The sequence below is a fragment of the Rhinoderma darwinii genome, chromosome 4 (assembly GCF_050947455.1).
Source record: "Rhinoderma darwinii isolate aRhiDar2 chromosome 4, aRhiDar2.hap1, whole genome shotgun sequence".
NCBI classification, from domain to species: Eukaryota; Metazoa; Chordata; class Amphibia; order Anura; family Rhinodermatidae; genus Rhinoderma; species Rhinoderma darwinii.
The window spans coordinates 160,959,124-160,973,905 of record NC_134690.1 but is presented as its reverse complement, the minus strand read 5'-3'; the positions used below and the strand labels follow the sequence as shown (position 1 = coordinate 160,973,905).

At 41.0% G+C, this 14,782-nt stretch overlaps 1 protein-coding gene across 2 annotated transcripts in view; it reads right to left on the bottom strand.

The window, feature by feature from the left end:
• Window positions 1-2,016: 2,016 nt before the first annotated feature.
• Window positions 2,017-14,782, bottom strand: part of P3H2 (prolyl 3-hydroxylase 2) — a 134,148-nt gene continuing 121,382 nt past the window's right edge. For both annotated transcript variants that reach the window (XM_075861789.1, XM_075861790.1), the window contains 4 exons: window positions 9,397-9,514; window positions 5,407-5,482; window positions 4,195-4,335; window positions 2,017-2,694 (listed from right to left, as the gene is read on the bottom strand). In XM_075861789.1, the coding sequence (XP_075717904.1) occupies window positions 2,593-2,694; window positions 4,195-4,335; window positions 5,407-5,482; window positions 9,397-9,514 (437 nt within the window). In that variant the 3' untranslated portion in view covers window positions 2,017-2,592. The remainder of the gene's footprint in view (window positions 2,695-4,194; window positions 4,336-5,406; window positions 5,483-9,396; window positions 9,515-14,782) is intronic.

Genomic DNA, 14,782 nt, shown 5'->3' with positions numbered 1-14,782 from the left:
CCCAGGTTTGTCTCAGTATGGGTTAGAAAAGTTAATTTCTCTGTGCCTTTTTCTGGTATTTCAACTGCAAATATTGAATACAGTTTGTGTATGGCTGCTGGTGCCGGAAAATCTGTGTTATTTCCAAAACGGTATCTGCAGAGTATCAAACACAAATCGCCCGCGCCATAGTGTAACATGTACAAAATGTGTCATACATTCATGGTTTAGTCACTATTTCGGTGCTTGCAGCTCTCAGACCAACAGAGTCACCGTGCTCGCCTCCCACAGGATCAGGAAACACTGTATTTTTGCATGAGAATAAAGCTGCTCGTGTTATGAGACTCAGCAGTCTTATTGTTTCAGGGTTCACACAAGGTGGGCAGATTGTAAATAAAATAACTCGGCTTCTATAAGGTGTGGTGGTTATTTTCCACCTGAACAAGTCAGGCAGGAAGAAAACCTTGTATTTTTTGTGATAAATTGATAGGGCGAATGACATATGTACTTGCATCAACCCTGTAAACATCTGCTCTTCTTTTGTGTTTCTTTCTCTGTCATCTTCTAAATCATAGCCTTCTGCAGAAAGTTCTCATGAAGAAGCTGAAGGGGGGGGGGGGGCGACATAATAATCTCAGGAGGCCCTACTGGTAAAATCTATTATACAGGATTATGTGTCAACTGTTTTTCTTATTAGGACTTATTTTACTTATGCAATACAATGTACAAATAATTTGAACAATCAAATTCTGTTAGAAAAGTCCTTTATATTGAACAATATACAGAGAAATTCCAGTTATCTAAGCGAGTTTGCCAATAGTCTTGAAAAAACAAATCTACTGTATACTGCAGACAGCTACTATGCAGATCTATAGGGCAGATTTATGAATTCTGTCCAAGATTTAGACAGCATAAACTTAGACCGGGCAGTCAGAAGATGCGCCAAATTTATCAGTGAAGCACAATGACATATTTGGCACAACTTGCTAGACATGTAAGGCACTTCACGGTTTCTTATATTACCTCTTTCTAGGCTTAGTTTATGACAGTTTTTTTTTTTACCTAATTTTGCTTCCGCACCACACCCTCTTTTCAAGACACTTTTTAGAAGTGTCTAGTGAGGTGCAAATATCTGTTGTCTTCGGCACATTTGCTTCATAAATAGGTTGTAATTTGGGATGATTGTGCGATACCTCCTGTTCGTCGACGTGCCAGTTATCGCCACTTGTCGCAAACAGAGGGACAGATTCCCTGAACTGAGAGACCTTGGTTTATCACTCTGGCAGATCGCTATGCGACTAGAGATATGTCAGCACTGTTCAATGTTGGGTGTCCCAGAGGTTGGGAGAACAACAACAAACGGGAATGACATCAAGAGGTGCACGGAGAACTTCTGCACGGACGGATCATCTGATTGGAAGAATGGCGCGTAGTGATCCATTCTGTACTCCAGAAATTGGACGACACATCCCAAGCCTAGGGCAGCAACCAGCGTCAACACAAACCATGAGAAGGTGTTTGCATGACATTGGTCTACGAGCCAGACGTCCAGCTACAGGTGTTCCATTGACCGCACGCCACTGCTCTCAGAGGCTGTCATGGTGCACAGCAGGACAGCAATGGAGGCTGGAATAGAGGTCTATCCTCTTCAGCGATGAGTGCCGCTTTTGTCTCGGATGCAATGATAGCCGGAGATTGGTCAACTTTGCAATGGGTTATATCTCTCATGTTCTATAGATTGATTTATGTCTGCAAATTGCATGTGCCAGTACACATTGTAGTTTTACATTTTCATGTTGTTTGTCCCTAATTTAATAAAGGTATTTCATTTATTGTACTATCCTATTTTATTAGTTAGTAAGTAGTTGGGAAAAAAAACGGGTTCCTATTGCCTCAGCAATTTTTCTATATATTTAAGTTTTTTACCTGCCAACTACTAGGGTAATTTCCAATTTTTGTAAAGTATATTAAGATTGAGACACGCAAAAAAAATAATACAATGGTTTTAATAGTTTCAAATGAACAGTCAAGAGCCGATAGAGAAGACAATTTTATTTTACTTGTGGATTTGCCAATGTAATTGAGGAAAGAGGCCACTTGGCAAAATAATATTTTACTAGGTAAAAGTAATGGACATACAAGGCTCATTCAATAACCAATATTATTTGGCTTTATACAGACACATTTTCTTTTTCACTATTGTACAAAATAAATATATTCTTTATGCTTTATAACCTTATATATTATAGATCAATAAATACAAAGCTGCTGAAATACACAAATCTACAATGTACAACGAGTAATAAACACTGACCATCTTAAAGATTTTCTTCCAGTAGCAGAATATGTAGATGAAGAGAACAAAGGGATTTGTCATGGAATTAATACTATCAACATTCTAGTGACAGCAATACAGTACAATGCTCAGTAGTCAATTCCAGAAAACACAAACAATACAGTAAATGTATATAAATATATAAACTCTTCAGGGGACGTTTTATTTCAAAGCTCCTTTTTTCTTTCCGTTACTTAAATTAAATTTTATGCTTTGTACAAAAATAAAACCGTTCTAATAAGATTAACAATAAATACTTTTCTCATTAAATATTCTTGTTATAACTCATCCTTGGGATTGATATGTAGTTCTCCACTTCTTCCTTTGCTGTGTGTATCCTGGTCTAGTGATTGGATGACCTCATCTGCCTGCAGCCGCTCCTGGAAAGGGAGAGGTTAATATAGATAATTATAATAATTTGCCAATTTCCAGAATTGTTAGCATTGCCATTCTAAGGGTACGAGAACGCTAGGCGGATATGCTGCGTAAAACTACACCGCGTATTCGCCCTGGAAGCCTAAGGGAATTCCGTCTGAATAACTGCACCAAATTGTGGTGCAGTTTTTCAGGCGGCACGTCGGCTGCGGAAATCCTGCAGCAATAATAAAAAAATACATTTTTCCTGGCCGTAGTCATGGTGACGCATCCCTCTTTTCTGAGCGCAGCCTGGCCTTCTGGGATGACACTGTAGTCCATGTGACCACTGCAGTCTTTGATTGGCTGCAGCAGTCACATGAGATGAAACGACAACCCAGGAGGCCGGGCTGCACTCAGAATAGAGGATTGCATTGCTAGGACTATGGCTGGGGGGGGGGGGGGGGGGTATGTATAGATTTTTTTTATTAATTTGAAATAAAAAATGCCTTTTTTTTTTCTTGCTTGACAGTTTTGCCGCGAAATCGCAGCGTTTCCGCCACAAAAGTCGCAGCACAAAGCTTTGTTGCGGCTTTTACTTCTCCATTAAATTCAATGGGGAAAACCCACAACAGTAGAGCAGCGTTTACGCAGCATAAATTGACATGCTACGGCTTATAAAACCAAACCGCAGGTCAATTTATGAATGGCTTTTCAGCTGATTTTTTCCGCTGTGTGTGGTTGAGATTTGTTCATATCTCGCCCACACTGCTGCTACTATAACACGCTGCAGGTTTTCCGCATTTAATTCAGTTGAGGAAAATCCGCAGTGTTTTTTGCTTCGTGTGCTCTTACCCGAAGGCCTTATTCACACAAACGTGTGCGTTTTGCGCGCGCAAAAAAAGCAGCATTTTGCGCGCGTTGCAGTTCCGTATAACATCCGTGTATGGTGCGTGTCTGCGTGATTTTCACGCATATGGCATCGTTATGACACTCTGTTTTTATGTTTAAAATCAGAAATGAAGGTGCTTTTATTTTTGCCTTCATTTCTAAAGAAATGTTGCGCGAATCACGCGCAGCACACAGAAGTGCGTTCGTGTGCCGCACGTGATTCTCACGCACCTATTGACTTCAATGGGTGCGTGATGCGCGAAAACCGCTCAAGTATAGGACATGTCGTGAGTTTTATAGGAGTTACATAGGTCCGTGCGACGCGCGTGATTTTCACGCCCGTATAACGGACGTGAACTACGCTCATGTAAATAAGGCCTTAGGTTGTATTCAGATTTTGAGGTGTGGTTCAAACTGCATAAAAAAAATGCATACGTTTTCACTGAATTTTCAAAGCAGTTGCGGTTTTTACAGGTGAAACATGTTATATAAATGTGTTTTACCTTCACCTTTCGCGGTAAAACTCATGCATTTTTTGTATGCGGTTTTTTTTCGGGCGGTTTGAGCTGCACTTCAACTGCAATATTTGAATGCTCCCCAAGTATAAACCCCCTAGTGTGTGCTGTATAACTTACCAGTTCTCTATACATTGGGTCTAAAGTGAACCAGAGAGCTACAGCACATCGCTGCCCATTGGTTACTGCTTTAACACCATGAGGATTCTCTCCCCCTGAAGAAAATCCAACCATGCGGCCACATTTAGGCTTTATGGAAGCCTGCAAGGAAACAAGGTTAAAGGTTATTCACCAAATGTACTATTCAGTCACCACCATAACAACATATAACAACAACATATTATGCAACACTTTACAATTGAGGAAGTAACAAACAAGCAGAATGTACAAACAATGGGACAGAAGGAGATAGGTCCCTGCTCATGAGAGCTTACAATCTAAATTAGACCTATAGCAGTTCAATGAGTGTACTATTATTCCAGATCCAAAACTCTTTAAACGGAACTGGTCACATTGAACATGCGGTCCTATCTGCAGGCAGCATATTATAGAGATCGAGGAGCTGAGCGGATTGATGTATAGTTTTGTGCATAACAATTCTAGATGACTGAAGAGTCCAGCGGGCGGTCTCAACCATTCATTGATAGTCATCCCAGTATAAGTGTAAATACAGAAATTCATTGCCATTCATTAGGGCCGCCCACTGGACTCTTAAAAGGAATGTATCACTTTTTACTTTTAACTACTAATTAAAAGTATTTATTAAATTATATGTTTTACTTTTAGTTTCAGTCCAATCAGTTTGTGGGACTGGCTTGCAGCACGCAATTATGGACAGAAAGAGAGAAATTATAAAATATTGCAGTTTTAACAGTGACCACTAGATGTCCACAACAGGCTACACTGCACAACCGCAACAGGCTAAACTCTAGTCCAGTAAAAATTAAAAAAAAGGATGTCAAGCTGAACATGAGGGAAATCCTCTTGGAATTCTTTTAATCAATTAGTCAAAGCCAAATACAGCGAGTATTTTGCCTCTCAAGGATTACAGGAATTAGTAAAAAAAAAAATTATGCTCATTGGTTTTAATGGGTACGCCGCAAAACAAGCTTGTATAGCAGTAAAAAATATTTAGAGAGGGCTCCTAATTCTCAGGATAGGGCTACAGTGTCTGTTGCCACCACTAGGGGGAGCTTAATTGACTACAGCTCATTTACAAGTATGTGTGTGGGGGAACAGAAGAACATTGTAACGGTAGGTCGAACACTTCAAATATAATCTTATATTGTTACATTTAGTAGCAAACAGGGAAAGATGAAAGAACAGACTTACTGTGACAGTTTTGGCATCCATTTGAGTGAACACAAATTCACCACCTTCAAAATCCCCGTTGAGATAAAGAAGAGCACTGAGGGAAAAGAAATAGTAATCTGAATATGACAGTCATTCCCTAATGAGCCTGGGCTACTTTGTCAGTCTTTGATAACATATACGCAGACACCAGCCATCGTATATGGCATCACATTTGCACAGCTGCAATTATACTGAATACTTCAAGAGGACCTGTCAGCTCTCCCGACATGTCTGTTTTAGTAAATACTTGTATTCCCCAGGAAAAAAAACAATTCTGGAGAATCTTTTCTTAGAACTCTGCGTTCCCCTGTTACTCCCGATTTATCTGTCAAAGGGGAAGGTCCCTACACAGTCTAAAACTGTGAGCACTGATTGAACAGTATCAATTCATTAGTCAATTTACTAATACATTTGGAGTAGGAATAACAGAGGAACAGTACAGCTCAGAGTTCTAAGAAAAGATGCTCCAAAATCGTTCTTTTTTTGGTAAATACAAGTATTTACTAGAACAGACATGTCAGGAGAGCTGACAGAATCTCTTTAAAGGCTATGGACATCTTTGACATGGACATAAATTATTTTTATATGAGTTAGTGGTTACCTGGAGTAAGGCGGGATTCACACGACAGGGTCCCGCCCGAGCCCGAGTGTCAGCCGGTAAAATCGTCCATTTTGCCCGGCCGGTTTGCATAAAGTTTTGCATCCGTTCCGGGCCAGGCAGATCTGAACAGTGACATCAGCGGCAACTCCTGAAGGGGAATCCCCGATTTATGAACGGCCGGCACCCGGCCGGGAAACCCTGTCGTATGAATGAGGCCTTAGGCTGCAATCTTCATTCATTCATTCATTTTAAGACCCACTGATATGCAGTTTGCAACCTGCTCCTAGTTTCAGACTTTTCTCATGTGGATGTGACCCTCCCAGTAATATATGCTGGATGTGAGTTCTGTGAATCCAGGATGCTGCTGCCTTTTCTAGCGCTCATGTATCATCACAGCTTTATTCCTGTACTGCCGTCTTCTTTTACAGCCGATGAAGGATCTATTCTCCCTAGCTACGCTCTGATATAGTTCAGCCTGTGTTATCTCCCTTCCCTCCCTGAAGACTTGGATGCTTTCCCCACTCTCACCACTCTGATCTGTTCTAAAGAGCAGGGAGAGCAGATGACGTCAGCCTGTGACAGGAACAGTGTGTCGTTAAATGTTTGGCAGGACATCAGCCAGATGAAGGAGTTACACAGACTCTACAGAAGCAAAATACTAGGAAATTTCTAATAGGACTATTTAAACACAGCAATAAAAAAAAAATTGAGTGCAAAATTGTCTATAGCCTTTGATTAAAAAGTTCTTACGTTTTCAGCTTTTCAAAAACAACCTCAGATGGACAACAAAACATGACAAATTACAGTGTCATTATTTATTTAACAAAAGCCAGACTAGGCCAAAATGTAAAATCCATGTGTGAAATACTAAGTACACCCTATGAATCAATAGCTTGTAGAACTACCTTTAGCAGCAAAAACGTAATCATTTTCTGTATGACTTTATCAGTCAGTTACAGAATTTTGGAGGAATTTTGGCCCACTCTTCTTTACAACGTTACTTCTGTTCATGGGCATTCGTCTATACACAGCCGTCTTAAAGAGGCTCTGTCACCACATTATAAGTGCCCTATCTCCTACATAAGGAGATCGGCGCTATAATGTAGGTGACAGTAATGCTTTTTATTTAAAAAAACGTTCTATTGTTACCACTTTATTAGCGATTTCAGATTTATGCTAATGAGTTGCTTAATGCCCAAGTGGGCGTATTTTTACTTTAAACCAAGTGGGCGTTGTACAGGGGAGTGTATGACGCTGACCAATCAGCCTCATGCACTCCTCTCCATTCATTTACTCAGCACATAGGGATCCTGCTAGATCCTTATGTGCTGTCTTATACTAACACATTAACAATACTGAAGTGTTTAGACCGTGAATAGACATTCCACGGGATGTCTATTCACAATCTCTGCACTTCGTTAATGTTTCTGTGGTAGTTACAGCAGAGCAAGTGTAATCTCGCGAGATTACGCTGTAAATGACAGGTTACAGCGAGATTACGCTTGCTCTGCTGTAACTACCACTGAAACATTAACGAAGTGTCGGGATTGTGAATAGACATACCGTGGAATGTCTATTTACTGTCTAAACACTTCAGTATCGTTAAAGTGTTAGTATAAGACAGCACATAGCGATCTAAAAGGATCCCTATGCGCTGATTAAATGAATGGAGAGAAGTGTATGACGCTGGTTGGTCAGCGTCATACACTCCTCTGTACAACACCCACTTGGTCAATAGTAAAACACGCCCAGTTGTCCATTGAGCAACTCATTAGCATAAAGCTAAAATCGCTAATAAAGTGGTGAAAATATATCGTTTTTTTAAAATAAAAAGCACTGCTGTCACCTACATTATAGCGCCCATCTCCTTATGTAGGAGATAGGACTCTTTAAGGTCCCGACACAGCATTTTTACTTAGGTTGATGTCTGGACTTTGACTGGGCCATTGCAATACCTTGATTCTTTTCTTTTTCAGCTATTCTGTTGTAGATTTGCTGGTGTGCTTGGGATTATTGTCCTGTTGAATGATCCAGTTTCGGCCAAGTTGTAGCTGTTGGATTGACGGCCTCACAGTTGACTCTAGAATACTTTGGCATACAGAGGAGTTCATGGTCGACTCAATAACTGCAAGGTGCCCAGGTCCTGTGGCAGCAAAACAAGCCTAAATCATCACCCCTCCACCACCGTGCTTGTAACTTGGTATGAGGTGTTGCGCTGATATGGTGTGTTTGGTTTTCTCCAAATGTGGCACTGGGCATTATGGTCAAACATCTCCACTTTGGTCTCTTCTGTCCAAAGGACATTGTTCCAGAAGTCTTGTGGTTTGGTCAGATGCGACTTTGCAAAATTAAGCTGCGCTGCTATGTTATTTTTAGAAAGAAGAGGCTTTCTCCGGGCAACCCTTCTAAATAAGCCATACTTGTTCAGTCTTTTTCTAACTGTACGGTCATGAAGTTGAACATTTAACATTCTAACTTAGGCCTCTAGAGTCCGAGATGTAGCTGTTAGAGAAATTGCAAAAAACCTGAGCATTGCACAGTCTGAACTTGGGGTGAATTTGCTGGGACGTCCACTCCTGAAGATTGTCAACTGTCTTGAAGGTTTTCCACTTGTGAAAATTCTTGCACACTGTAGAATGATGGACTTCAAATTTGTCTGTTTGGAAATGGCCTTATAACTATTCCTAGATTGATGGGCAACAACAGATGCTTCTGTGAGATCATTGTTGATGTCTTTCCTACTTGGCATTGTGTTAAAACACAGGCCTGTATGCTCCAGACCAGCAAACTGACAAAACGTATGCTTTTCTAGAGGTGGTCACACACGCTGATGATGAATTAATCAAGGGTATTCGATGATCAGCACCTGGCTGCTACTTACCCTCTTAATGCCTATGGAAGCATTAAGGGTGTACTTAGTTTTTCACACGTGGCTTTTCCATTTTGGCCTAGTTTTTATTAAATAAATAATGACACGTTGTAATTTGTCATGTGTTGTTGTTCATCTGAGGTTGTATTTATCTGAATTTAGGACCTTCTAAGGACCTGATTTCTTTTTATTATGTCCATATATGTAAAACCAAAGAATTTAAAGAGGGTGTACTTTGTTCTTATCATGGCTCATATACAGTTCTGTGTGTGTGTGTGTGTGTATGTGTGTGTGTGTGTGTGTGTGTGTGTGTGTGTGTGTCTATGTATATGCATACACACTCACAAATTGTTTGCAACTTATTTGGGCAATCTTGTCCTAAAATGAACCCAGGCATTTCATGCAAAACCACCCCTCTTATTTACTATAATACTGTGCTTGTGTCTCAAAATGAAATGTCTCAGTATTATGTGTAATTCTACAATACAGTCCAAGTTACCTGTAATCTCTATAAGTGTATGCTGGAGACTCCTTCCAACATTCATTGGCTTCAGGATCTAGCAAACAGTTATCTGCATGAATTGGGTGGCTCAAATCATTCCTATTGTCCTGCTGACCTGCAGATGTGGAACAACACACAATAGTTGTAATGTAGACAACTGGTAGTATTAACTTTTTTTTACATCAACAATACATTTTATTAACCCCTTAATGACCGGGCTTGTAAAGGCCTTAATAAGCAGCTACATTTTTCTGTTTTTGCCTTTTTTTCAGCAGCCATAACTTTTTTATTTTTTCATTGACATGGTTGTACGAGGCCTTGTTTTATGTCGGAGAAATAGTATTTTTTTTTGTTACGGCATGAATATAGAAAAAAGCAATTCTCGGCATTGTTTTTCTTGTTTCATTTTTATCCCAGTCACGTTCCATGCTAAATAACCTGTTAAATTACTTCTTCAGGTCGTTAAGGTTGTGTAGATACCTAATATGTGTAGGTTTTTTGTTTTTATGTAATGTAGGGGCAATAAATATACTTTTTTTGGGGGACATTTTTTATTTCTTTTGTTACTTTTTTATAATCCCATTAAGGGAAAACTTTACTTACAACTTTATCTTTTAATGTATTAGCATACTCCTTTATGCTAATACATTATACTATGTCACTTTGGCACCGGCTGCTGTTCAGGCAGCACATAGTGTTCCATAACAGCAGGCAAACTGAACAGACAGCCGTGGGGTCCTTTCTAGGTCCCCAGGGCGTACTGCAGAGGGATTTCTCTGGTCTTTCATCACGTCACCGGGTTTCCGATGACGTGATCAAAGAGGGGAGTTCTCTTTGATCATGGGCTGCGGCGATCAAATGGTTAAACAATTTTCCGACCCCAGCTGTATTCATCAGCCTGCTCTAAGATCAGGAGCTGTAAGATACAGCGCCTGCTTAGAGGATGAGCGCTCACAGGAGTGCTCATCAGCCTCTTCTAAAGCGACGCCAAAAGACGTCACTGTGGACAAAGCACCTGCACAGCCTGCCATTAAGGCCTCATTTACACGAGCGTGTGCGTTTTGCGCACGCAAAAAACGCAGCGTTTTGCGTGCGCAAAAGGCACTTGACAGCTCCATGTGTCATCAGTGTATGATGCGCGGCTGCGTGATTTTCGCGCAGCCTCCATCATAGAGATGAGGCTAGTCGACGTCCGTCACTGTCCAGGGTGCTGAAAGAGCTAACTGATCGGCAGTAACTCTTTCAGCACCCTCGACAGTGAATTCCGATCACAATATACACCAACCTGTGAATAAAAAAAAGACGTTCATAGTTACCATGAACTTCCTGCTTCCTCCAGTCCGTCTCCCGGCCGTTGCCTTGGTGACGCGTCCCTCTCTTGTCATCCGGCCCCACCTCCCAGGATGACGCGGCAGTCCATGTGACCGCTGCAGCCTGTGCTTGGCCTGTGATTGGCTGCAGCTGTCACTTGGACTGAATTGTCATCCCGGGAGGTCAGACTGGAGGAAGAAGCCGGGAGTTATCGGTAAGTCAGAACTTCTGTTTTTTTTTACACGTACATGTATATTGTGATCGGAAGTCACTGTCCATGGTGCTGAACCAGTTTAACTCTTTCAGCACCGTGGACAGTGACGGTCTCCTGACGTCGCGTACCGGAATTTTTTTTGTCGGGTTCGGTCAAAACGAGTTCGGCCGAAGCCGGTGAAGTTCGGTGCGCTCATCTCTAATTTGACACTCCGTTTGGATGTTTGTAAACAGAAAAGCACGTGGTGCTTTTCTGTTTACATTTATCCTTTTGACAGCTCTTGCGCGAATCACGCAGTTCGTGGTTTTCACGCAACCATTGACTTCAATGCGTGATGCGCGAAAAACGCACGATTTCTAGAACATGTCGTGAGTTTTACGCAACGCACTCGCGCTGCGCAAAATTCATGCATTGTCTGCACTGCCCCATAGAGTAATATAGGTGCATACGACACGCGTCAAAAGCACGCGCGTATATTACGCTCGTGTAAATGAGGCCTAAAAGACAGTGGGCGGTCGTTAAGGAGTTAAACCACATACATGTCAAAGTCCTATATCAAGCTACATTGTAATGATATACATGCTGATATAGCGTATACATCTATAGTAAAGATACCTGACACGCCAGTATAGCATGAAAAATACAGTCACAGAAAAAAGAAAAAATGGAATAAAAAAAATGTAAACTAAAAAAAACAAACAAACTTGTGCCTATGCTATGCAACCTACGTGTACAACACCATAGATCCAAGCTAGAGGCAGAATATTCAAAGAGTATAAAAGGGACAACACCCCAGTTGGGAAAGTACGTTAAATGGCCTGTCATCAATTCTTATCATAGTAGAAATAAGTCTAGGGGCAGATGGTTATCAAGGAGAAACTAAAGGGGACCCGGGCTCATTCAAAATTAGGTTATCTAGAGGAGAAGGTGACTGAAGGGTTAAGCCACTGGTCCATTCTTCAGAGTTAAAGGTTCTGTCCACCTTCGCAATCAAAGATTTTTTTATTGTGCCAATGCACCAAGTAACTTTGCAACATGTCTTAATTAAACATTTCCTATTACAGGTCATATCTACGGTAACAGACAAGAAACCAACCCCGTTTAGTCTGATTCTGCAGTCATATTGCCTTCCATCAGTCCTCTACCTCTTGCTAACGATCCTTCTGTAGGTTGGAAGGAGTGGGAGACAAATGGCAGAGAGTAAGACTGCAGGATCAGACTACAAAGGGTTGGTTTGTTGCCATTTTCATAGAAACACATTGTTTTGTATAGAAGCTGTAAAAATATTATAGAAAGCTTAGATCTATTGCAAAGTTGCTTCATTTTTAATTTCAGATGCATTAAAACAATAAAAATTATTTGGATTTTGGTTGCGAAGGTGTACAAATGAAGTTAGTCCCTTAAGGTAGGGAGAGTGGAGGCCTTCCAGAATGGAACCACCGTTTTCCTGGCATGGTAGAATGTCTCACATACAAAGGTGCGGTCAGCACAAGGAGACTTTTGGGATTGCCAAGCAAATACATAATTTGTGGTCATCAGGAACAGAAATTCCCACGGCTTTATATAGATTTGTTCCCAGAAGCTGCAAAGTACTGGGCATGACCACAACAAATGAGTATATGAACCAGGAGAGTCTACACATTTAGGACAAATATCAGAGTGTCATGTATGCACAATATAAATACCAGAGACATCCTTTCACTATAGAGAGTAAACACCTGTTTTGGGGAAGCCAGGGCTACGAACCCGAACAAATATCCCCCAGAAATAAGACTCCTTTCATCTTCCGCCCGGTAGCACACGGTAGATGGAGTATCTCAGGTGAGGATGGATTACAACATAGAGGCATAAAGAGATAAAACCTGTACTATACCACAGCGATCTAACTGCCATCCATATCAGTAATACTTGATTAACGGTGGGAGTCCGAGGTCCACCCCAGGTCCCCACCCACCACAAAATAAAAGGTGAGCCAGCTGACTGTAGTCACTAGAATATGGGAAAACAAGGAGCTCCATAGCCCAGAATTTGTCAGAATTAAACCACCATGATAAGTGGGAGAATCGAGGCACCCAATAGTACAATTTGAAGTCAAGGAGAGCCACACTGCCTGCTTTCCACGACCTATGTAAATATTGATTTGCCAGATGAGGCCCCTAATTTGCCCAAAAAAAGGATTCAACAATCGATTTAAGTTTTTGGTAGAAATAAGCTGGTATATAAGTGTGGGAGAGCAACAGCACATATACAGTAGAATCTTGAATAGTAAAATCCCTTACACTAAGCTAACCTTGCATGGAGAAGTTTGGATCAAGTCAGCATCTTAGTCCGGTCATACAGTAGTAAGCAGAGGAAATACATTCAGGTAGAAATAATTATAAACATCCCTCGAAAACCCTCACTCCCAGGTAGGTGATCTCTGTGGACACTAAAAGGTTTCAAAGCAGCAGTCAGGGCAGTGGCACAATGATCCAAGGGGAGAACATGAGATTTGGAACAAAAAATCCGAAGGCCCAAGCCAATACGAAATTCAGTTACCTGGTGGAGGACTGATGTCAGGTAGGCACCAGCATCCAATAGATACAGTTTCATTCCATCCGCATATAGACTAGGGCTACACAACGACTTAGGCCAAGGATTGCTGTGTTACCCTGCCTGTATTGCAGGTAATGAAAGTCAAAGCAGGCGATGCGACATAGCCATCTTTGGGCGCGGGACCTGTGTTGCAGTAAAAGTCGCCGAGTAACCCTAGCCATAAACAAAATAGATTTCAGCAGTGCACCCTGTACCCAACCTACCACTCCCAATTGTAAATCACAAGAGATAAGGAAACAAACTCTCTTGTCTCACGGTGAAATATAATGTAAGAAATAAGAAAGATATGGCAACAGAGATCCTCTCAAGAGTTGGACAGCAGATCTAAAGATTGACTTTTAGATTAGCCTTTTAAAGGTCTTTTCTCGATAACCGCCATCAAGGAACCGCCTTACAAGTTATTGGCCATACAAGAAATGTGTACTAATAACACATCATTCTATCAAGGCCTCATTCAGACGGCCGTGTTTGGTCCATGATATACAGAGCGCGTGCCGTCCGTATTTCTCGGACCCACCAAAATTCAGGAAGCTGGGCACCTAGCATCATAGATAACTTGCCTCCGCGCGGGAATACTGTCCCATACTGAAAACATGATTACAGTATGGGACAGTATACCCATGGGGAGGCAGGAACTCCTAGTATCATAGATAACTATGATATTCATGAGCTTGGATCTCTGAACTTTAGTCGGCCTGGGAAATATGGACAACACATGGTCCGTGTATCATGGACCGAACACGGCCATCTGAATGAGGCCAAGTATTCTGTTGTCTAGAATATCATGTCTGTCTCAATTAAACTTTATAATTTTATCTCAGAACGGCCTTGAAAGCCTGGTAAGGAGGCCAGCAGTGTGATATTCAAAGAATAAGTTTTATCAACAAACTTTCGCTAGCAAGATTATATAAAATAAATTTCAGAGGCAAAGTATAAATATATTTAGCATAAGCATAATATATAAGCAGTAATATTGCCAATTTACTATTAGTAAAATAATATAATGATTATTTTTCTTTATCACAAGAATATTAATAGTCACCAAGATAAGGGGTACATTATTGTTTATTAGACACACCTCACTATGGGGAAGCTGCCTTTTCACTAATGATTTTTAAAAAGAGAGGGAAAACTACAAGTCAGCCAATTGGTAATTTGCACAGCAGTAGGAGATTTCTGCAAACGTAATCTGCAACAGCTGCTTCTGCAGGAAGAGATCTGTGCTGCTTATCTGGCGCTACTCAAATGTATAGAACACACATT